General features: G+C 48.8%; 1 protein-coding gene across 1 annotated transcript in view; it reads left to right on the forward strand.

Annotated features, from left to right (window-relative positions):
* Positions 1-25,175, forward strand: part of FAM168A (family with sequence similarity 168 member A) — a 155,485-nt gene that overhangs the window by 73,305 nt on the left and 57,005 nt on the right. The window contains exon 3 of the mRNA XM_048942219.1: positions 5,265-5,352. Within this exon, the coding sequence (XP_048798176.1) occupies positions 5,283-5,352 (70 nt within the window). The 5' untranslated portion in view covers positions 5,265-5,282. The remainder of the gene's footprint in view (positions 1-5,264; positions 5,353-25,175) is intronic.

Raw genomic sequence — 25,175 nt, forward strand, 5'->3', positions numbered from 1 at the left:
TGTATTTTTTTATCCTGTTTAGTGTAATGGAATGATGAAGTTGTTCAGTTCCTCTGGCTTTTAGGTCCATCATAAACTTCAGCAATGGGAAGATGAAGATTTTTCATTCCTCAGCTCTTATTTTTGGGTCAGCATGAGATCGGTAATGTCGAGCTGCTTTGTGCTTACAGATGAGCCATTAGATTTTTCGTGTCATGAACACACAGGCACGTTCCCATTTTGTGTTCTACAAAATGCAGTTATTGCAAGTGGGAAAGCCCCAGATCAGCTGATTAACTAACAAATCTGAAGTTGTCCCATTTGGAAACACGTTGGAATAACCTTTTCTCTGGATGGAAGAAAAGAGGAACACAGAATCACCAAGGTTGGAAGAGACCTCCAAGACCATCCAGTCCAACTGTCCACCCATCACCAATAGCTCTCACTAAACCACGTCCCTCAACATCTAAATGTTCCTTGAACTCCTCTACGGTCAGTGACTCAAGGTCAAAGAATGGCTGAGGTGTAGTTAAAGAGATAAAAGCAGACACTGGGTTGCACAACCAAAACTTAGGGTTAATAATTCATAGCTAAATGAAATGCTGAACTTCTTCTGTAGCCTGGCCTTCCTTCGGTTCACCTGTCTAAATCAATTAATTTTTTTAAATCATGTTTTATTCTGTTAATAAAGGATGAAGCCAAACAGTGTCAGTTTTAACCAGATTCTTCTCTAAGACCTGTGACAGGTTAAATATTATTCTCTACTTGAGATGTGTTCATTCTGCTACGACCAGAGAAGTCTACTTTGCCCAAAGCTGTGGGTTCCCCAACCCTGGAGGTGCCCAAGGCCACGGATGGAGGTTTAAGGGCCCTTCCAACACAGCCATGTTGTGATTCTATCTAATTTTTTGTTGCGTAGGTAGGAAGCGCCGGTTGTGCAAACAGTGTTGTGTGGAAAGCTGAGCTCACAGGCATTCTCCCTTCAAAACGTGGATAGGAAGTTAATTGAATTACTTCTTGGCAGATCCCAAGTGAGGGTCAGACTTCAAATGGCTTAACTGAAAAACTGTCAGAAAATTATTGGAGTGAGAACGCAGCGTAAGGTCAGGAGAGCTTTTTGTGTTCAAGGAGGTTTGGGCTGAATGCGATTAGCGTGTGACTGGTATGAAACGAATTTTAAACACTGATGTGCAGATGAAGAAGGAAATATCTCTTCTGGGCTTGTCTTTGTTCGCAGCCTCTGATGTTTGGTTCCATGCTGGCTGGCGAGAACTAAATAATTTTTGGCGTGTGCATGGAGAAAATGCCGCTCTATTTCAAAAGAAAGACAGTAGAGCAAAAAGCACTTGTGTTCTGATAGCAAAAAAGGCTACAGAATCCTTAAGGCTGGAGAAGACCTCTCAGATCCCCATGTCCAACCCCAGCCCACCCCCATCGTGCCCACTGTGGCACATCGCAGCCAAAATGCTGTGGAAGGCTGAAAAGTGCAACGCGAGGGCTGACATGGAGCGAGACGGAGCCGTGTGCCTCCTCCACAATAGCTCACCTTCACATTGTTTACTCTTTTCATTGCCGTTGTGCCTAAATTTATGATTCAATCTACAATTCAATTTCCCGAGAACGTGAAAGATGTGCCTGTCGCAGTCAGCCTCCCTCTTTTAAGAATCCTGTAAAATATATTTATTTCTAAGCGATGCTACGTTTGTGAAGTCTTCTTCACTTAGTCTGCAGAAAACAGGAAAAATAACTTCATCACCTTCCTGAAGCTTGCACGCTGGATTTGTGCTTTCCTTGTAGAAGGTCTCCCATCTCTCTTTTCCTCTGCTTCCAAGAAGGTGGTGGGGAGAAGAGGAGGCTCAGGGGAGACCTCATTGCACTCTACAACTTCCTGAAGGGAGGCTGTGGTGCAAAAGGGTCTGGCCTCTTCTCCCAGGCAAACAGTAGGACCCGAGGAAATGGCCAGAAGTTGCACCAGAGGAGGTTTAGGTTGGATATTAGGAGAAACTTTTTCTCTCAGAGGGTGATCAGGCACTGCAATGGCTGCCCAGGGAGGTGGTGGAGTCGCCATCCCTGGTAGTGTTGAAGAGGCGCCTGGCTGAGGAGCTACGAGAGATGGTTTGGTGCTTGTGGCACTGATAGGAATGGGAGGGGGGTTGGACTGGATGATCTTGCAGGTCGTTTCCAACCTTGTGATCCTGTGATTCTGTGATTCTGTCACCATCCCTGGAGGTGTTCCAGAGCTGTAGAGATGTGGCACTGAGCGACGTGGTCGGTAGAGTTGGGTTGGGATTGGGCTTGGGGATCTTGGAGGTCTTCTCCAACCTCAGTGATTCGATGATGTTATGTGTGTCAGGCGTGGGCAATGCCTTCAGGTCTGTGTGTTGGGGTGGGAGATGCTACTTCCACCAATGTACGCATAGAAATATCTGCGTTAACATTCATGTGTAAAATTGCCATCAGTGTTGGAGGACTCAAAACTTTGATTGCTTTAGGAGGCAATGAAGGTGGTCCCGGACAGGGCTTTTCCAAAGGCACAAAGCAAACCAACATCAGGAAACCAGTGGTGCGTAGGAAGGATAAAATAGAAGGAAATGTCACCAGGTTACAGCCAGAAAGTATCCCAAGACTGTTTGCTCACAGCCCATTCCCATGGCATTGCAGCTGGGGTCACTCCTTCAGCTCTCAGCAGCTTCCAGGCAGCGGAGCATCGCCGCTGTGGGGATTGGGGAGCTGTGGGAGCTCCATGCAGCACAGCCATACTTGCAGTCGTCTGTTCGTGGTTCATTTCTGTTAGTCTTTTTGTTGTGCCCTCCTGGCCGTGAGCAAGCGCTGCAAGTCATCGTGGTGAGGGAGGTTTAATTTTGCTAATCCTTTTTTATCCCCATTTCAGTGTTACTTTTCGAATGCCGCAACGCAGCGCCCGTAATGAATTTAAAATGGGGTTCTGAATGGTATTGTCTTGCAGAACGTATTGGAAGCTCATCTGAATGTGCTTTAAGATGCTAAAAAGAAAGAAAATCATCCGTCTGAAATGCATTGACTCTTCCATGCGGGCTGGAGGTAATGCCACGCATACCAAGTGGGGAGGAAGCACCTCTTCCTCACCGGGCTCTCAACCCCCATCGTGTGATTATAATCTGTCTTGGCTAAGAGGCATTTTTCTTTTGTCCTTCTCAAGCAGTGTGTTCTTTGCCTTTTGGCACAGCACCCAGTGCTGCCAGACATAGCAGTGGTGTTCACCGAATCGTTCTTTATCTACAGAAGGAGCAAGAGGGGATGTGGAGAGGTGAGGGAAGCTGAGCCCTGCTGATCTCATGCCCGTATTGGATTTTTCTGCCTCATTTCTCGTCCACTAGCTCTCTTCCTTTTCCTCTCAGGTCCTGCTTGTTGCATTTCTGACTTAAGGCATCACATGTATGTGGGAACTGTTAGGTTATGTGCTTTGCTGCTGCTGTGATTCAGAGCACTGTTGCAGTGGGGAGGTGGCTCCCACCAACCGTGTTGTTATTCCCATGCACGGAGCAGTTCTGATGTGCGTGGACCACATTTCTTTCAGCAGCTCCGCTCTCATTGCCCACCCAGTGTCCTCCAAACTCTCATGGGACACAGTGGTCAAAACCAGTGCTGGTCCAGTGGGCTCCTTCAAACCATGCACCATGGGACGTTCAGTCCAGAAGACCAAAACCCAAACCAAATCTCCTCACAACAGGAGCCCTCAAAGCACAGTGCATTGCTGTAGGAGCCTCAACGTGAATTCTGTGATCTCCTGATTGCCTCTGATTGCACCCAGGTTTGGGAGTGCTGCTTCTTGTCAGAATGGCTTATGGCCATTCATTAGAGCCACCCTCTTGCCTTATGCCCACCACTGATGTGACACCTCCACTGCAGGGGCACGGTGGATGTGAACTGGAAGAAACAAGTCATTGAAGGAGGCGTGAGCAAGGCATCTGGGGAAAAAGGGGGTGTTTTTGGCTACGGTGGATGCAGCTCTTTATACATTGAACTGTGGTGGCCCTCCTCAGCCTCAGCTCACAGCCTTTGCCCTCCAGACCCCTCCCCATCTCTGTAGCCTTCCTTTGGACACTCTCTGATAGTCCTGACGTTGTGGTACCCAGTGTGCAGTGCATGGGAGCTCTGTGCTGACATCCCATGGCCAACACCACGGCCGTCCCATGGAGCCCTGTGCTCCTCCATAAATCCCTCCAGTGCCAGTTGCTGCAGTGTGCTTTACGGCTGTCTTTGCCTTTGCTTTGACTATTGCTCTTTGTCTGCTAACTTGGGGGTGGAGGGGCGGCTAATTAATTAAGCAGTAATTGTTGTCAAGTCAGTTGTTCCTAGCATTTAACATTTGACTTGTTTACCATCCTGAGGTACAGTGGAAGGAGTTAATGATCTAACAAATTGCGCATCCATCACGAGAGACTTGCTTGGAAAGGACAACTGTATTTATGAGCTGTAAAATAATACGTTTTAAAACCTCACATTTTGGAGAAGGATCGCTGGGGTTCGCCTTTGGAACTGTCACTAGCTAGCTGCAGAGACAAATGTGTCGCCTAATAAAGCTTAATGACTGATTTTCCTATTAATCAGAATTGAGAATGTGCTTCATTAAGATAATTAACTGAGCAGTTGCTTAACTGACAATTGATAGACACAAATTCCCTTGTTACTTGTTTTCCTCTAAATAAAACTCAACAGAAGACAGCATGTGCTGCTGTTGGAGATCGGCCATCATGCCCACCTTGCCGTGTCCATCACCACCCCAAGCAGCCACTGCACGCCCTGGGCAGCCCCACAAATGCTTGTGCAGCACCAGGGCTTAGGTATGATGTTGCTGGGGTCAGATTGAGTTGCTCTCCATTTCACTGGGTCTTTGTTGGAAGGTCGGTTCTCCATTCTCGTTGTGTGCGTTACCCAGTGAGCATTGACTCTGCTGAAGGGGTGAATTCCTCTGCCCAATTTCTGGCTTTTCCTCGTTGATCACTGCACGGTAGATGCTGGGTCGTGAATCCTGAGGCCCGTGAAGGTAGGGAATATGTGAAATTAATCTGTTCCAGGTGTATTTATAGGCAGTCTGTGCAATGGTGAAGAAGTTAGAGGAAATAATGGAGAGATCCAAAACTTGAACGATGGAATGCGCTACCTGGTTGTAACATCAAGCTGTAAATCCTTTTCAGTGTCCTGAATTACAGTGCAATAATCCTAGCAAACAGCACCGCTGCGGACCTCGGAACGGGAGCGCAGTGCAGGCAGCTGTCTCACCTCTGCTTTCTTTTTGTCTGCAGAGTTCCTGATCTTCCACCATGAACCCGGTTTACAGCCCCGTTCAGCCTGGGGCTCCCTATGGAAACCCGAAGAACATGGCATACACAGGTAGGTCTGAGGGCATCCCTGTTGGGTGGAGGGAGCAGGCCATCGTTAACGAGTGGCGATTCCCTTAATTAAGTGGTTCACATCAGGGACTCAGCAGTGAGGTTAATGAGAGGAAATTGGACCTGAATGCCACCCGTGGTGGAGCCAGTTGTTTGGGGAGCACGCTGCTGTTATCGTAGTGATGATTTGCACCGAGTTGTTGACTGGTTGTTTTTGTTTTCAAGTTACGCTTTGCTTGAGTTGATCCTACGTCGAACATGGAGGCCCATGTCTGTTTGAAACCCGTGTTTGAACCCAGTTTTCTAAAAGGTGTCATCTTTAATGCTTGAAAAAGGCATTGGGTGATGCTGGCCGTGATTGTGTGACAGGCAGGGAGCTGATGTGTAGTGATAGAGAAAGAACTGAGCTCAGACAGGGGCCGTGCTTTGGAAAAAGAACCTCAATGTGGGTGTCTGTGTTCTTCCCTGGGCGTTGTTTCCCCAGCACGTATTCTGATGGTGTAACCCTTCCTGCCACCCGCCTGGGAACGCATTTCCTTCTAACGTTTTCTTGAGTGTCATTAGCTGTTAATTAGTGGTCATGCTTTGTGTTCACTTTACCAGCTGTATGAGTTGACTTTAAGCCTCACACGTGAGGCTGCGTTGTGGAGAGGAGTGGTCAGCAGGCATGGAAATGAGCATCCAATGCTCTCAGCTGTTTCATCTGCGCGGCGTTTCTTTGGCTCTGCTCCTTCTCTCTGGCAGCAGATCGGTCCTGCTGTGTTTGCTGAGGAGTCCTGGCTGATAACTCCAGTGTGGAGAGTTCCTCAAAGAGGTTTTGCCCTGTTTTGATCCACCATTTCTCTTTTCCCCAGTCAAATTTATGCATGCTGCTTAGTTGGAGATACTTCACGCAGGGAAACTTTGGTCTTCCAGTCAAAGCATGAGAGGCTTTGGGAAAAATTCTCTGTGAATAATCAGAAATATCACATAGAGAGAGGACTGCAGACTCCAGCAGTGCTCGGGTGGGAGAAGGAGTTCCAAAGTGCACTGGAGAGAGCAGCAATTTTGTGCTTTGCAGTGTGTGGATGGGTTTGACGAGAGTCTACTTCTCTCCTGCTTTACTTTCTTTGCATGTCCTCGAAACTCCACGTTAAATACTTATTGAATGTGAATTTTCTCCGTCTGCTTCTGAACAGCCGTGGATGTTAGGTTGGATGTGAGGAGGAAGTTTTGGAGGCAGAGGGTGGTGAGGCAGTGGCACAGGTTGCCCAAGGAGGCTGTGGATGCCCCATCCCTGCAGGCATTCAAGGCCAGGCTGGATGTGGCTCTGGGCAGCCTGGGCTGCTGGTTGGCGACCTGCACACAGCAGGGCTTGGAGCTGGATGAGCATTGAGCTCCTTTGCAACCCAGGCCGTTCCGTGTTTTAGAAGCTGAAGATTATGTTGTGCATTCAGATGTTTAAAGCCGCTGTCCTCCTTGCTCGTGGCAGCTCCAGTAGGCGTCCTGGCGGGGCTGGTTTCATCCCATACTTCAGCCATTCATCTTCCAGAGTTCGTGATGTGAAGCATGACCTAAGGCAGAAAGGTTGGATGAGATGGGACTCAAGGAAATGTCGTAGGGTCCTTGGATATGTCAGTGGGAACTCAAAAATAGGAAGATTCAAGTGGCTGCATGGATACAGGACAACAAAGCAGTAACTGGGTCATGTTGATGCTTGGTTGGTTTCTTAGTTTAAATGAAGAGCTGTTTCTTTGCTAGGCAAGTAGTATTCCAGAATGTCCTTAAGATATGAATTTGCCAAATATTTGGTGGGAAAACTGAAGTTAAGCTTCAGCAAAAGGGAAAAAAATTAACATTCATTCCTTTACATATCAAAGACAGGCAATGCTCGAGGGCAGTTTCAGCAATTATTAACAAAAAGCTGACATAGCTCTTGCTTTAGAAATGCCAGATTCTGTCTATCTAATGCTGATTTCTACCCTTGGATTTCATTTGCAATGCATTGCTCAGCTATTGATCGATTTATTATGTAGCCACAGGCTGTTCTGGAGGATATTTAAATGCGTATGGACAGAGAAAATGGACTTTTCACAGGAGAAGCATGAAGTGAAGGAGTTGGGAGGTGTTTCTTTCTCAGATTGTTTTGAAATGGCGTGGAAGGGTCGTTGCCTACCGGAATTTGTGCGGAGCCCTTCCATGGCTCCAGGAGCTCATTGCAGCTTTGGAGTTTGTGATTGCTTTGGTTTAAATGGCTTGAATGGTAAGTAGTGCATAAACCAAGGTTTGAAAGTAGAAGTGCTCACTGAAATGGTCAGAAGTGTTAAATTAACACAAGAAATGGGCAGAATATTATTGGCTGTGTGCTCCAGCAGGTCCAGCTCCAGTAATCACCGCCCGTTTGAAAATCTGACTTATTTTAGAACATCTGCAGCAGCGTTTGAGTATTAAAATAGCATGTAATTAATTTGGATCTTAGTGTAAAGTGCTGTCAACTTTTGGGCAGGCTGTGTGTCTTGAGTGCTCGCCAACCTTGGGTCAACTTTTGGGCAGCTATTTGCCTTCAGTGCTCACCAACCTTGGGTCAACTTTTGTGCAGCTATTTGCCTTCAGTGCTCGCCAGCCTTGGGTCAACTTTTGGGCAGTTATTTGCCTTCAGTGCTCGCCAACCTTGGGTCAACTTTTGGGCAGCTATTTGCCTTCAGTGCTCGCCAAACTTGGGTCAACTTTTGGGCAGCTATTTGCCTTCAGTGCTCGCCAGCCTTGGGTCAACTTTTGGGCAATTATTTGCCTTCAGTGCTCGCCAACCTTGGGTCAACTTTTGGGCAGTTATTTGCCTTCAGTGCTCACCAACCTTGGGTCAACTTTTGGGCAGTTATTTGCCTTCAGTGCTCGCCAATCTTGGGTCAACTTTTGGGCAGGTTGTGTGTCCTCAGTGCTCACCAGTCCTGTGGCAAATGGATGAGCTCACTGGAGGGGAATCAGGGATGAAGAATCAGTCTTTTCTGGAGCCTCAAGCGTGAAACCATAAAAGCATTGTAGCTTACACCATGATCATTTTCCCTATCAGAGCCTGATTAATATGCTGATAAGATGCCGTGCTTCATGAACCTTCAGTAGGCTGCCCCGTGTTCATTGCAGCTATTGCTAAAATGAAAGCTGATAATAAAGTCCACAGGCTCAGAGATGTGAAGCTGGTGAGTAAATCTCTGCGGGTTTGTGTTGCGTGGCTGCAGTGCTTGATGCTCTCCTGCTGCCAGGACCTGCCAGGGCTGTTCTCCTGCATGTGTGGCACATCGTGGAGATTCTGCCTATGGAAATCAGTGGAGTTTTTTGGACAAAGAGCCCTCTTCAGGCTCCATGTGCCACTGAGCAGTCTTTCTGCTTTTTTATTCCACAATGACTGCTGGAAATTGGAAAAATAAGAGGAATTTTGGAAGTTATTTGAAGGGTTACTTGAAATTTTATTTAAAATGAACAGGGCAATCTCAGTTTTTCTACTTTCTCAGCCTTTCCATTCAAAAAATCACTAAACAGTGTGGGTATATTCTGTCCTGCTCCACACATTACTGCCTGGACTCTTCCATAGAGTTATCAGTCAGCCCTCTGCTTGCTCTCAGACCAAAATCCATGGTGCAATCCCAAACTCCTTGCTGTACTGCTGCATTGGGATGCGCTGCTCACACACCTTGGCCTGTGGTCCCTCCTCATCACTCTGGTTCCAGGTTTTTCTGCCCAGTTTGAGGTGCAGTGTGGAGATGTGATCCCTTGTGCTGCTTTCATGGCAATGGCAAGGAAAGAGCATCTCTCCTGGGTTTGTTCTTATGAGATGTGTGCATTATGTTTTAGAAGCCCTTCTTTCTCCCTTGTGTTGAAAGGCACATTGCTGGTTGATTCCGATGGAGATGCTTAGAGCTGTGTTTGGTCATGAGTCCCATCCCTGGGATTTACATCAGAATTATTTACTGTAGTCTTCCAAAACCCAAACCTTCATTTTAAAGAGGTTATGTCTGGACAAATGTACTTGTCTGCTTCTTGAGTGGGAAGGGAGAGGCAAACCTGTGTTTGGAGGTGAGTACACATGGAGCACGGTATCACTGTAGACTCAACACTGCCACTCCAAAACATGGGTCCCTTACCTGCTGCTGGCCATGTCTTCTGAAGTTCTTGGCTCTCAGTGAATCCTTGCAGCCCATGTTGATCATGCAGCGTCCTCGAGCCCACCAGAGTGGGGATGCTTGGCCACTTGGGGAGCAACGTTGGCTCTTCCCAACTCTTCCCAGTCACTCCTGGAAGAGCTGGGGATGTGTGGCAATGGCAGAAAGTGAGAGCCTCAGGACGGAGGCTCCCAACTCACCCAGGGTGGGGGAAGGCAGACACATCTTCTGTTTCTTTCAGGAGCCAATGGGGAGGTCAGGGAGTGCGAATGTGAGTGCACAGAATCGTATCATATCGTATCCCGAATCATAGGATATCGCAAGTTGGGAGGGATTCATAAGGATCCTTGGGTGCAACACATTGGGAAGGTCTGATGGGGTGGCTGTGTTCAGATGGCCCGATCTTCTGGTTTTCATGATTAAAAATGTGCATCTCAGAGTTCTGAATGATGGAATCATAGAACCAAATGCATTCGTCCTGCGGGTAATTCATTAGCCACAAGCAGCCCCAGCGGTTCCACAGTTTCCCATGATGATACATGCAGGTATTTCATGCAGACTTTTTGTGTAAGGGACAAGGCATGAGCATGCAGTTGGGTAGAATGAAAATGCAAGATTAAAGGGCTGTCATAGAATCACAGAATGGCCAGGATTGGAAGGGAGCTCAAGGATCCCGAAGCTCCAACCCCCCACCAATGCAGGGCCACCAACCTCCCCATTTCACAGCAGCCCAGGCTGCCCAGGGCCCCATCCAACCTGGCCTCCAACACCTCCAGGGATGGACGGGGCATCACAGCCTCTCTGGGCAGCTGTTCCAGCACCTCACCTCTCTCCTAATAAAGAACTTCCCCATGATATCCAATCTAAATCTTCCCTCCTTCGACTTCAAACCATTTCTTCCTGTAAGGTAACCCTTACTGTCTTGAGAAAATGGTGTTTTTTTCATCATTTTGTGTCCATACTTGTCTCTGCAGCAAAGTCAGTATAAATGACCCGAGAGCGATGCTGTTTTCCTCCATAAGGATTGGGTTGGGTTGGAGGGGACCTTAAAGCCTGCTTCCATCCTCTTGCTGAAGGTTTTATCCTGCTCAGTGTTGTTTGTGTTGGACGTTGGCTGCACAGAGCAGAGCTGTTTTGCATGCTCAGCATTGCTCTTCGCTTAATTTATTGGTATACTGAAAGCCAGTAGCCTCACAGTTTGTCCAAGTGGAAGGATGTGCTGAGGGGAATTCTGCAGTCAGCCTTCAATGATCTTCATGGGACAGAGATAATTCTAGGCTTAATTTCAACCTTTCTTATTAACATAAAATTAAAACGTTCCTGTATTCTTCCCGGCGAAGGCAATGCCTGTGACAACAGATTGGTTCTTTGGCCAAGAAAACCAGCTCCTGACTGAGTGAAGAAGGTGAAGTTGACCTTATCTTCCCTTCTGGCATAAGTCAGAAGGTTTTTGGGGAGCGCTGAGGAAGATGAAGCCGCTGATGTTCCGCACGCGCGCCCTCGTCTTCCATTCTCTGGGAAATGCCATCTCTGGGTTTATCAAGGTGATGCACCGCTTATTGGTTCTGTGAAACAGGAATTTTGAAGGGTGTTGGATTGATTTCAGAGTGATTAAAAATGGACGAAGTGGGTACAGTGAATATTTTTCCTCTGGCGTTTCTTCGTGTTTATTAATCGGTGTGCGTGGAGCAGGCAGGGAAGTGGTGCTCGGCTGGGAGAGGAATGAGATCTGACTCGTGTGGGCTCTTGTTATTGTAAGTGCAAATGAGTTGTTTCTGTGCAGTAACACAACCGAGCGACATGCTGCATTTCTCAGTGCTGGAAGCTGATTGAGTTTCAGCTCTGCTTTGCTGCTCACGTCGTCCAATTTGTGGCAGTAACTTGTGGAGCTCTTCCTCCAAGAACATCGGAGGAAGTGAGGTACAAGTTTCCCCATCCTGGAGAGCGAGGAGAAGGGGGCTGCTGGTTGGGTTTGGGTCGTTTAGACCCAGCGTCCTTAGATGTTGTGCTGAGGGACATGAATCAGAGATAATTATTGGTGATAGATGGACAGTTGGACCGGATGGTATTGTAGGTCTTTGCCAGCCTTGGTGATTCTATGATTCTGTGGTTTATGAGCATGCATGATGGCTGTGTGCTGTGTTTGGGTATGCTGGCTGTGGTCACAGAATCACAGAATCACAAGGTTGGAAACGACCTGCAAGATCATCCAGTCCAACCCCCCTCCCATTCCTATCAGTACCACAAGCACTGAACCATCTCTTATAGCTCCTCATCCAGGCGCCTCTTGAACACCACCAGGGACGGCGACTCCACCACCTCCCTGGGCAGCCATTGCAGTGCCTGACCACCCGTTGAGAGAAGAAGTTTCTCCTCATATCCAACCTAAACCTCCTCTGGTATAACTTCTGGCCATTTCCTCAGGTCCTACTATTTGCCTACTATTTGGAGAAGAGGCCAGACCCTTTTGCACCATAACCTCCCTTCAGGAAGTTGTAGAGTGCAATGAGGTCTCCCCTGAGCTCCTCTTCTCCAGACTGAACAATCCCAGCTCCCTCAGCCACTCCTCATAAGACTTGTGCTCCAGACCCCTCACCAGTTTTGTTGCCCTGGTCCTGCTGCGGATGGGAGATGTGATGGAGCATTGGAGTGTAGCATCCCACACCTCTGAGTGTAGCAGGACAAAAGGCTTCTTCCTTTCCTTTCAGTGCTGGAAGTGGAGAGTTGAGCTGTCTCATTGCCAGGGGTGCATTTGAGCCCCCTTTAAAAAAAAAGGAAATGGTGATCACAGCGCTCCAGGTAACATCAGCCCTCCAGGAGCTCCCCAGCAACTTCATAGAAGGGCAGAATGGTTTGGGTTGGAAGGACCTTGAAGCTCACCCACTCCCAACCCCCTGCTGCAGGCAGGGACACCTCCCATAGCCCAGGTTGCTCACAGCCCCATCCAGCCTGGCCTTCACTGCTTCCAGTGATGGACGGGGCATCCCCAGCCTGGCTGGGCAACCTGGACCACTGTCTCACCACCCTCACAGGAAAGGATTTCTTCCCAATCTCTGCTCTAAATCTACCCTCTTGCAGCTTAAAGCCATTTCCCCTCATCCCGTCACTACCTGCCCATATCAAAAGTCCCTCCCCAGCTTTCCTGGCAGCCCCTCCAGGTCCTGGAAGGTCGCTATGATGTCGCATTGTCTTCTCCAGGCTGAAGACCCCCAGCTCTCTCAGCTTGTTCCCATAGGGGAGGTGCTTCAGCCCTCTGATCATCTCCATGATCTCTGATCCTCCAACAGCTCCACGTCCTTCTTGTGCTGAGGGCCCCAGCTACTTGCTGGAACAGCTTTTACCCCTCACCTTATACTGGGACTCTGCGTAAGCATTCATGTGCTTTTGAGTTTCCCCCATTGTAAAAAAAATATAAATAACAAAACAGAACAGTCCCAGATCCTAAAAGCAAGCAAAACTCAGGTTCTGTGTTCCTGAATGAGCCCATTGTGTGCCTTCTAATCCCGTGTGCTCGCGTAGCGCAGAGAACGGCTTTGTGCTGCGCCACGTTGCTCGGCCACAATATTGATTTTGTTTTTTTCCTCGCAGTAAAAAGAGAAATAAAAAGATTAAATGGCCTGGGCTGAAGCAGACGCGTAGAAGGGAGGGAAGAAAAAAGCCAATATAATGTGAACAGAGCATTTTTTGTGTCGGTTGCTGCTGTAGACTGTTGGCGTACGGTCATAAATCCTTCACTCACTTGAGGAAGTGAAACACTTTATTTTTAAGCTTTAGTCCTGCCAAAGCTCTGTCTTAGGTGATGTGTAGTTGAATTCTGTGTAGTTGTTTGGGCCTTTAAAATGTATCTCGAGTGTTGTAATGGGTGGATGCAGTTTTTTCCTGTATGACTCCTAGTCTTTGTATATCACAGAAACCCTATTTGTTGTTGGTGTCTGTTGTCTGTAGTTTGTTCTTAAGCAGTCTTCTTTTTCTGCTTCTTTGTTTCACTCGTGGTTCCATTGTTTTAGACTATTTAAATGCCTCTTCCTACATGTTTCCTTTACTTCCATACAGGCTGTTGGCTCTGTCTTCCTTACGGCTGTGTATCTGTTGTGTCCTCTTATTTTTTTCCACCTCAATCTGTCTGCTCTTATGATGATGACTGTTGTGCTCTGTTCCTAGAAATCTTCTGTGCCTTTCAAGCCCCTTGTTCTGCCAGCAGACCCTGCTTGAAAGCCTGTCCCCTTCATTCCTGTTGCTCACCTTTAGACACTGACAGGCTGCTCTCAGTTCACCTCGCAGCCTTTCCTCCCCTTCTCCATCTGCACAGCCCAGCTCTCAGCCTGTCCCCATAGGAGAGCTGTTCCATCCCTGGCATCATTTCTGTGGCTCCCTGGATGCTCTCCAACAGCTCCACGTCTCTCCTGTACTGAGGACTCCACATCTGGACGCAGCTGGGAGGATCCATTGAGAAGATCACTCAGTTAGATGTAGTTCCCGCTGGGAAGCTCCTTTAAAAAGAGGTTGTTTCTGGGAATTCCCTCCCCTTCACAGAACCTTGAGCTGGAAGGGACCCACAGGTATCACTGTGCCCAACTCCGGCCCCCCACATCACCCCCAACCCCAGCCCTGCATCAAAGCTGTGTCCCATTGCTCCCTGATCTCAGATCTGTGCCCACCACCCTGGGGAGTTTGCAGTTCCAATTCATAGAATCATAGAATCACCAAGGTTGGAAAAGACCTCAAAGCTCATCCAGTCCAACCATTCACCCATTCCCAACAGCTCCCACTAAACCACGTCCCTCAACACAACATCCAGCCTTTCCTTGGACACCCCCAGGCTCGGTGACTCCACCATCTCCCTTATCCTGTATCCCCATTTGCTTTTCTCCACGATACACAGCTCAGATGCTGCCCTCATCTCTGCCCCACACACATAATATTTGCTCCTCACCTCCACTTTTGTTATTTATGTCAGGAGCAGCAGAGAAGCACTTTGGTGTATGCTGTTGTATATTTGTAGGCTGAAAGTCATAAATGAAAATGTAGCGGCTTCCCTCCTGCAAGCATGTTTGCAGATTAAATATTGAATTTTTCTCCTCTCCTGGCACACAGTGATTTCTTCACGCCGTGCAATGCAGCACAGAGGCCCGTCTGTGTGTGCAGCACCATGACCTGCGATCAGGTCTTAAGGACCTTTGTCAGAAACATTCCCCTGGTTTGCACCACATCTGCAAATCACCGGGTCTGTTTTTCTGCTGTGCAGAAACCCAATCCAGGGGTTGCTTGTATGCAAACACGTTCCTACACTTATTTCCAAGCGCGTGTTCCTGCCTTTCCCCCTCTGTGCTCTCGCTGGCATTCGGCCTCGTTTCATCTGACGCAGTACTGGGCTTGAATTTTAATGTCTCTGCAGCCAGAGATGATTTATGAGATCCCAGAGCCCTGGCTCGGAGCGCAGGAAGAAAATATTGCATCAGTGAGCTTGCTTGGCACTGTTCAAATAGATGGGGCCTGAAAGACTCCTCAGTGTGATGGCTTCTTCCCTTCCTCCTGCCCCCCGTGCTGCATCCCCTGGCTCTGACCCCACATTTCTGCTGCTGGAGAGGTGTGCTCACTCCATGCAGGAATGAGGGCTGCCTTATTGAGGACCTGGATGAGGGCACTGAGTGCACCCTCGGTACGTTTGCAGATGACACCAAGTTGGGGAAATCTGGATGTGCCTGGGGGTGGGAAGGCCCTACAGAGGGATCTGGGCAGGCTGGTGGCTGGGCTGAGGCCAGTGGGCTGGAGTTCAGCAAGGCCCATTGCCAGGTCCTGCATTTTGTCCACGGAGGATCTGGGGCTTGCGCCAAGGGAGGTTCAGGTTGGATGTTAGGGGAAATTGGTTCTCATAAGGAGCGCTGAGGCCTTGGCATGGGCTGCCCAGGGAGGTGGTGGATTCACCATCCCAAGGGTGGGATTTGCCCACGTTGTGAGGCTTCGTGCATCATTGACAGCAAAATGCAGGTGAGACGTGCAGAAGGGGAAGGTGACATTGAAAAAACCAACACCTCATCTCTCATTTTGCTTACTCTGTCCTCCTCACACACTCGTAACACCATTCACATCCCTGGAGGTGTTTGAGGACAAGCATTTGGCTGCTGTAGGTGTTCAGAGCTGTTGGAAATCATGGCTTTCTCCACCAGGGTTATAATACCCAACAAACCTTTGTTTAGCTGAGAGGAAGACGGCCCCATTGCTTACAACCTCCTGAGCCTGTATGCTGGCTTGATGATGAAGATATGTTGGCTTGAGGGTGAAGAGAAGTGCCTCAAATAACAGCAAAGCCAGGTTGACAGGATGAGCTCTTGCAAGATTGAGATGTTGGCCACGGCTGCTGGACGTGAGGGTGATGGAAGGAAGGGCAAGAGGGAAACCCTGGAGTCACGACAGGTGAAGACCTTTGTAGCTCAGTAAATTAAGTCCCTTTAGTGTGTAAACGAGGGCAGTTTCAGCCTTCTGCTTGATTCATTGCCATCTGTTTACACCCAGGATTGAAGTTAGCATCTCTCATTACTGGAAACCTAATGCCTTGCAGAGATGAGCGTCCGTCTCAAGGGAGCAGGAGTTGTTGATTTTGGTGGCATTCCCAGGAGATGCAAAGCACATAATAGCCATGAATGAGATCCAACGGGAAAGAACTAATTTCAGCAGCCTGACAATGAGTGGTTTCATTCAGGAAGATGGGAGTGTGTATGCATCTGAGCTTCTGCTTACCTCCAGGTTCTTCTTATTCCAAATGAGGAAGTAATTATTGAGGTGAAGACATTCTCTGCTGCGTGTGGAAGGTGTGGGCAAAGACTTATGTTCCGTCGCTGGTATGACTTTTCTGTTCCCAGAAAGTGAAGGAAATAGTGATATATTTAACCATCATCGTGATTTCGGAGTGAACAGGGTGATTTTTCATAAGTGAAGGCGTGGTAATGGTCACATAGAGCTTTGAATAGGGCACGGTTTGCTCTGAGCCCCTTGTTGCAGCTCAGGACTGCTGGACGGTGCACATCTGTGGGTATCCCACGGCATGCACAGGTCAGGGACTCTCAGATCTCTTACAGCCAACTGGTGCCAAGTTGGATCTCGGCTGTGAAGATCACGCTCTGCATTTCTCCATCTTTTCCTGTTGCTTCCAGAGAGTTGAAGGATGACAGCACTTCTGATGCAGGAAGCCCAGCTTGGCGCTTGGTGGATGTGTTTGAAGTTTGTCTTCTCCTCCAGCACCCATCCCTAAAGTACAGCCCATTACATCCTTGTTTGCTTCTGTGCTCAAGCAAACACTTGAGGATCAGTACTACCTGTTAGTTATAATTGCTGGGGAAGGGAGCTGGAAGAAGATCTGTGGATGTGGTCCCACATCAAATCCCAAGGGTGGGATTTGCCCACGTTATGAGGCTTCGTGCATCATTGGCAGCAAAATGCAGGTGAGACGTGCAGAAGGGGAAGGTGACATTAAGGAAACCAACACCTCATCTCTCATTTTGCTTATTCTGTCCTCCCCACACAACACCAAAGTGAACGCATGTGGAGTCTGACACACGTGTGCCTGATGGAGAACGAGGGATGGGGCTGTCAAGTCATAGAATCATAGAATCATTGAGGCTGGAAAAGACCTCCAAGATCATAGAATCATAGAATCATAGAGTCATAGAGTCATAGAGTCATAGAATCATAGAATTGTAGAATCATAGAATCACCAAGGTTGGAAAAGACCTCAAAGCTCATCCAGTCCAACCGTTCACCTATTCCCAATAGCTCCCACTAAACCACGTCCCTCAACACAACATCGAGCCTCCAAGATCCTCAAGTCCACCCCAGCCAATCCCACCATGCCCACCAACCATGTACTCCGGTGCCACATCTCCACTGTGCTTGGAAGCCTTGCCTGTCTCCTGGGTTCCCCTTAATTGGCAAAGGCAGGCAGGTTTGGGGTGGGCCCTTTGTGCCTTTAGGAGCTGATGGTGATTGCAATCTTTCTCCTCTTCCTTCTGTCATCAGACAGCACATCCAGTTGAATCGCCACCCCTTTTCCTCTCTCTCTGGATGTCTTATTGCTCTCGGCTGTTTCCTTTCCTGGTTTGGGTATCTTGAGGATATCTAAGCTCTCTTTCAACCTTCATGATCCTGTGAAATCCATACCAACTTTATTGGGAGCCTATGCCATGAGTTAGACATTACAACAGTAGGAGCACCAACAATTTGTGCGTTAAGCATGTGGGTGTTAATTAGCAAAGGCAGGACAGTGCCCCTTCCATCAGGCTGCGTTTTGGTCCCTGTTGAAACCAGCAGCCAGCCCCCGGCGTGTTGCTGTGCCACCACCAGCCCAGAGTAATGTTTGACAGCATCTCCAAATGAAGTAGAATCTTCACAAAGTCTCAAAACGTGCTGAAACCACTCAAAATAAATAATTGGCAATAGTGAAAGAGGGAAGAGCCAGTGATAGCGCGGCCTAACGAGCTTGGTCCCATTAATTTCTCCACTAGCTCTTCCTCCAGGGCAGCAGTGTGTAGCCCTGAGTGTTAGCCCCACGATGAATAAATGTGGAAGCAGAACGCTTTCCCATTAGTTTCAAACTTCGGTTATCATGACAACAGGTTACAACTCTTTTCATTGCCATGACAATATCTCCTGCAAAACTGTGAAGATGTCGTCTGACAGTTATTTTTAGTTTGTCCTCCATTCCCATGGAGACCAACTTTGCCTTGAAGCGCTCGGTGCTCTGTGCTGGGAGCTGGGAGCCTTGCAGGAGGCTGTAAGTCAGGAGCAGCCCCCAACCCCACGGTCAGCATCTGGTTCACGTTCTGCAGAGGACACTGAAACAAAACACCTAAAACAAAACACAGGGAAGAGCTGTAGGATCACAGAATCACCAAGGTTGGAAAAGATCATCCAGTCCAACCATTCGCCCACCACCCATATTTCCCACTAAGCCATGTCCCTCAGTACAGCATCTCTGTGATTCTGGGGCATCTCCAAGGATGGTGACTCCCCTGGGCAGCCCATTTCAGCACCCAACCAGAACAAGAGAAGAAAAACCTGCAGAAAGCTGCGGCCATTGGGTTTGACTTCCAGCGGCCATTGAGTTTGAGCTGTTGCACAGTTGTTTTGGGGATAAAAAAGAGACAGAATCTCAGAGGGAAGGGGATGTGTTTGTGTTCAGCACAACATGGTGAGGCAGTGGCACAGGTTGCCCAAGGAGGCTGTGGATGCCCCATCCCTGCAGGCATTCAGGGCCAGGCTGGATGTGGCTCTGGGCAGCCTGGGCTGCTGCTTGGCGACCTGCACACAGCAGGGCTTGGAGCTGGATGAGCATTGTGCTCCTTTGCAACCCAGGCCATGCTGTCATTCTGTGATTCTATGTAGAATTATGCTCGTATTGTGACATCAGAAGAAGCTACCCAGTCCGTAGGAATTCACACTGCTTTCTCTCCATTTTCCTATGGTTTACAAAGGGAGCTGTGCAGCACTGGCATTTGCTTGATCAGCTGAAAGTTATGAGTGCGTGGTGGAGCGATGTTAAAAATTAACTCTGTTTATGAGCTTCCTTCTTTCCTGTGCTTTCATCTCTTATCGATGAAACGTTTCTCTTTATTCCTCCTCAGTGGATGTGAGCATGTCTGCTCCAGAGTCAGAAGCGATGGGACAGAGATGATGTCCCCATTTGCAGAGTGCTGCAGAGGGTTCACAGGGAGGTGACAGCACGGAATTACATGGATTTGGGTTTTTAGGTGTTAAAATTTCAGAAGAATTCCCACACAAGGGAAGTTCCCATCTATTTTGTATCTGTACCATAACAACGTTGATCACATCTTTTTTTCCTCAAGGACTTTCTACAAGACTTGGCTGTTGTCTGTGTCTAATACCATCAATATCACAGAACCATAAAATGGCCTGGGTTGGAAGAGACTTCAAGGATCACGAAGCTCCAACCCCCACCAATGCAGGACCACCAACCTCCCCATCTCACAGCAGCCCAGGCTGCCCAGGGCCCCATCCAACCTGGCCTCCAACACCTCCAGGGATGGACGGGGCATCACAGCCTCTCTGGGCAGCTGTTCCAGCACCTCACCACTCTCTCTCTAAACAACTTCCCCCTGACATCCAACCTCCAGCTGCCCTCCCTCAACTCCAAACCATTTCCCCTTGTCCTGCTGCCATCTCCCCTTTCACAGAGCTGACTCCCCTCCTGTCTGCAGGCTCCCTTCAGGCACTGCAGGCTGCACTGAGGTCACCCCGCAGCTTCTCTTCTCCATGCTGAACAAGCCCAGCTCCCTCAGCCTGTCTTTGTAGGGAGGTGCTGCAGCCCTCATCATCTTTGTGGCCCTCCTCTGGATCCTCTCCAATTTTTATGTGGTTCCATGATAGACACTGTAAATTGTCATTCTGCTACCATCAGCTTGTTGATGGCAGCTCTGCTTCCTCTTCTCTCATTGCCCATAATGTTTGTAGGCACGCAGAAGTGTCCCATAAATCCTCACTTAGCCCAGCTGCCTGCGTTCAGCTTCCTTAATCTCTCCCCATCAATCTCCATCCTTCTCATTGCGTCCTGCTGGTTTCCCCCCCCCATTGGCTCGGTTGGGTTCCTGGCACAGAGCTGGGTCACAGTGGGACACGATGCTGTCTGTGGCGCTGGTGTGATGAGTTGTGTCAGTTGTAAGATGTGTGACTGCATCTTTCTGCTTGTTGGCACAGAATTTTTGTAGAGTCACAGACAGCCCCAAGCTGGAGGGCACCCATACGGATCACTGAGTCCAACTCCTGGCTCCACACAGCACCAGTTTGTTCTCCAAATGATTTCACCCCTTGTTTGTGTGTGTGGGTCAGACAGCACTTAGCTTTCCCTCATAGTAATTGTTAATGTAATGACTGTCTTCATGAGCCATGTACCTAACAGAAAACCAGTAGATAGAATCCCAGAGTGGGGTTGGGTTGGAAAGAACCTCCCATATCATCCAGCTCCTGCAGCCTGGCGTTGGTACCTCTAGGGAAAGGGCACCCAGAACTTAATTGCTTAATTAGTTGTTGGTAACTGCTGGTGTCTGCGTTTAGTTTGTGTTGCTTGGGTTTCTTATTTGTTCTCACGTTATTTGAGTGGTTGTTTGCGTTTCTGTGGCCAGCAAATGGGTGGAGTGAGAGACGGCGGAGAGCAAAGCACGGGACCAGCAGCCTCCATGAAGTGCAGTGAGAAACCTCTGGGCGCAGCACAACCAAGGTCCTTCCTCTCTCACTTAGCAAGTGTGGAAGAGATGTGAGTTGATGTATTATTTTGGAGGGGAAAGGGAATCAACAAATCACGTTGAAGACGTTTCCTGCAAAGAACAAGGACGCCCCCAGCCCCATCAGGTGCTCAGAGCCTGCATTTCTCCTCAATGCAGATTTGACCGCAAGGACTTTGCAGTGCTGCTGCTTGGGATGCAGTGTTTCCAGTATTTCTTGGGAATGAGTTGGTGTGATCAAAGAATCACATAATCACAGAATCACAGAATGGCTTGGGATGGAAGGGAGCTCAAGGATCACGAAGCTCCAACCCCCCACCAATGCAGGGCCACCAACCTCCCCATTTCACAGCAACCCAGGCTGCCCAGGGCCCCATCCAACCTGGCCTTGAACACCTCCAGGGATGGACGGGGCATCACAGCCTCTCTGGGCTTGCGAAGTGCATGAACTCCACTCTAGTACTAAATAAGAACAGCAGAACAGCTCCAGGCAGCTGCAGTGTTTTTTCCATGGATACCAAAGGAGACATCCCAACCTGGAATCTGTCCTGAAATGTTTTGCTCTCCAATAACAAAGAAATCTTTGAAGTTCTGAGATACAGGAGCAAGCAAAAATGTAGAGCAGTAACTTCAGATTGTGTCACGTTGTTTGTGTCCCTCGACAATATTGCTGGCATTTATTAGAGTCATCTTCTGAGACACGAGGATTTATTCCATCAAGCTGTGGGCTGCTTCCTTGGCCAGTTTGGTTTCAGTGCTGGGAGCAAGATGTTGAGACTGGGATTTTCAGTGAAAGTCTTCAAGGGAGATGTTCAAGAAGAAGAGCAGATGTGACACTGAGGCTCGTGGCAGGTGGGCATGGAGGGGCTGGCTTGGGGGTGGACTTGGTCTCGGAGCTGAGGAGTCTGAACAGCAGTTCGGGTTCATGTTGTGCATACAGGACCACAGCATCCAGCAGCACGGTGTGCTGCTCACCAGGACAGCAAATGCAAACCCAGAGGCAAATCCAACCCAAGCACCGTTCATTGGGTTTTCCTCCAGCGTCGCCCTCGTTTCTGCCGCGTCCCTAATGTGCACGGCAGGCAGATTTATGCAGCTCATTTGCTGCCCCTGTGTAATCATTTTTAGCTCTGCATTAATGCGCTGAGCAAGTAAAACCAGCTAATGAGAGGAGGAGAAAGGAATCTTTTTGTAGGTCTAATGCTCTTGTTCCTGGAAGCGGAGGGGAATAATTAGCATTCCAGCAGAGGAAGCAGTTACTATGGCAGTGCGTATTGATGAAACGCCGTGGATACAAGTGAGCTAATTCAAACCAGCCCAAGGCCGTATGTTTAGCTTGGTCTTTGTTATATAACAAGTTTGGAGGTCTCTAACGATTTCTGGGTAGAAGTGACCTTCAAGAAATGGTTAAAATAAGAAAACTGACTGCTTTTTTTTGTGAACAGCGCGCAAACCCGTTAGTTACACAAACAGGATGAAGGCATTTAATCTCCTTTTGAGGTTATTTGCCCGTTTGTTGGGACTTATCGTGCCTTTTTATTTGCCATTACACCGATCTGGAAGAGGAGGATGCGGATGGCTGCATTTCCCACTGCATTTCCTCCCGGGTCCCCTGGAGATGGGTGCTGCGTCCTTGGCTGGGATGGAGCAGCAGAGTTTTGTTCTGCTGTGACATCAGCAAAGAGGGAATTTCTCAGTGTTTATACACGTTTCTGCTGAGCTTTTTATCTCCATTTCATTTTTCTGCATTCCTTGTTAACCTTGAAAATAAGCAAGTCCTGACAGTTCTGTGGCTCTGTGATATCCTGTGTGTGTGTGTGTGTGTGTCTGCAGCATCCTTCCTACTGCGGCTTCTGGAAGCTGAAATCATACTTAAATCAAAACTAAGGCAGCACAGTACCCCACCCTAAGCATAATTACGTTAATCACCCATTGCCAGAATAGAAATTCCTGAGACTGCAGGTAGAAGAAGGTGCAATGAACAGCAAGGCGTGTAATTAAATGGCACGGTGTACCTGAACGTGGGCTATTGCAGTGATTAATTTTAAATGCTGTCCTGTAATTATAACCAGGCCATATACTCCGCAGAAACCTTTGTGCACAAGCAGCAGGGTGCTGTTCTGCGTTATTGACTTTGGAGTAGCTGGAAGAAATTCAAAACATCTTCATATAAATTACATTTTGGTCATGGTCTGCTCGGCTGCGCCGTCTCCGCAGGCACAAACACTCCTTTCTCAAGCAGCATGCTGGGCACGGCCTATCAGCACCATTTTAATCTCAGAACCCCACACTGGTTTGCATTGGAAGGGACCTTAAAGCCCTCCAAACCCAACCCTCCATGGGTGGGGGCATCTCCATTGAGGTGCCTGTAGCCCCATCCATGGGTGCTGTTGGGGATTGGCACCCACAGGTCTCCGTCTCCTGCCCATCCATCGTAGAATCATAGAATCCTTGGGGCTGGAAGGGACCTTTAAAGGTCATCGGGGTCACCAATTCCTCTGCACTGCACAGGGACACACAGCTAGGTCAGGTTGCCCAGGGCCTGATCCAGCCTTGCTTTGGAAGTCTCTAGGGATGGAGCATCCAGCACATCTCTGGGCAGCCTGTTCAGTGCTCACCACTCTCACTGTAACAGACTTTTTCCTTACATCCAACCTAAATCTCCTGTTGTGGAGCTTGAAGCCTTGTTCTGCCAGCAGACCCTGCTCAAGAGCCTGTGCCCTTCTTTCCTGTTGCCCCCCTTTAGACACTGACAGGCTGCTCTCAGCTCACCTTGCAGCCTTCCCTTCCCTTCCCTTCCCTTCCCTTCCCTTCCCTTCCCTTCCCTTCCCTTCCCTTCCCTTCCCTTCCCTTCCCTTCCCTTCCCTTCCCTTCCCTTCCCTTCCCTTCCCTTCCCTTCCCTTCCCTTCCCTTCCCTTCCCTTCCCTTCCCTTCCCTTCCCTTCCCTTCCCTTCCCTTCCCTTCCCTTCCCTTCCCTTCCCTTCCCTTCCCTTCCCTTCCCTTCCCTTCCCTTCCCTTCCCTTCCCTTCCCTTCCCTTCCCTTCCCTTCCCTTCCCTTCCCTTCCCTTCCCTTCCCTTCTCCATCTGCACAGCCCAGCTCTCAGCCTGTCCTCATGGGAGAGCTGTTCCATCCCTGGCATCATTTCTGTGGCTCCCTGGATGCTCTCCAACAGCTCCATGTCCCTCCTAAACCAAGGATGCTCCTGCAGAACAGCAGCACCACGGTTCGCTTCCTCACCCCTGTCCCCACATGGGACACATGCATTGCATTCCCAACCCCTCTCTTATTTCCAGGATGCTCTCTCTCTTGTGGCTGGGACCATGCGTGATGTCAGCACCAGCAGTTGGGTATCTTTCACCACAGGTTGGTGGTTGGACTCTCTGATCTCGGAGCTCTTTTCCAACCTTGGTGATCCTGTGATCTTTTAAGATGGTTTGCTCTATTTCCTTCTGCAAGAAAGGGAACCTCTGCGAGCTGCTCTGTCACATGGCAATCTGGGCAAGTGTTCCCAATAAAACATTCATAACATTGCACTCCTTTACGAGTCCAATGGTGGCCCATGAGCATTTATGAGCAGCGCTGTACGCACCATCGTAGAAAATATGTGCTCATTTAATGCACTGTGATAAAGAGCTCTTTATAGAGAGATTTGTTTGCTTATTTATTTATTTGCAGTTTATTCATCCCTATTTATGTAGAATTTCCTTGAGGTCCTGCAAACCTTTTGCTTATTCAACCTTTCTTGGCTGTTTTGCCACATCTCTCCCATTGAGGAGGCCAGTGGGATCCTGGGGGTGCATTAAAAAGAGCGTGGCCAGCAGGGTGAGGGAGGTGGTCCTTCCCTCTGCTCTGCCCTGGTGAGGCCACATTTACAACACTGTGTCCAGTGCTGGGCTCTCGGTTCAGAAAAGACAGGGATCTCCTGGAAGGAGTCCGGTGGAGGCCACAAAGATGATGAAGGGCCTGGAGCATCTTCCATAGGAGGAAAGGCTGAGAGACCTGGGTCTGTTCAGCCTGGGGAGAAGAAGGCTGAGAGGGGATCTGATCAGTGCTTATAGATATCTGAAGGGAGGTGGGAGGCAAATGGACGAGGCCAGGCTCTTGGTGACTTTATTGCCTGTTCATGTCCTTTTTCTGCCTTAATATGCTGCTGGATGTCTTTCGCCTCTCCTTCTACATAGCCAGGGTAGGTTTTTTTTGTGGGATTTGTAGACAAAAGGTTTCTGCAGCTGGTGCTGCTTTGGCAGCGGGTTCCCACATCCTCCCAAATTGATGGAGATGAGTCACTGCAGGAATAGGAAAGGAGAAGCAGCACTGTCTTGTTTGGAGCACATCCCGATTCATCCCAAAACACAACGATGGTGCGCGTTGTGCACGATGAGCATGGAGTCACAGAATGGCCTGGGTTGCAAAGGAGCTCAATGCTCATCCAGCTCCAAGCCCTGCTGTGTGCAGG

Source organism: Lagopus muta, chromosome 1 (genome assembly GCF_023343835.1).
Source record: "Lagopus muta isolate bLagMut1 chromosome 1, bLagMut1 primary, whole genome shotgun sequence".
Taxonomy (NCBI): Eukaryota; Metazoa; Chordata; class Aves; order Galliformes; family Phasianidae; genus Lagopus; species Lagopus muta.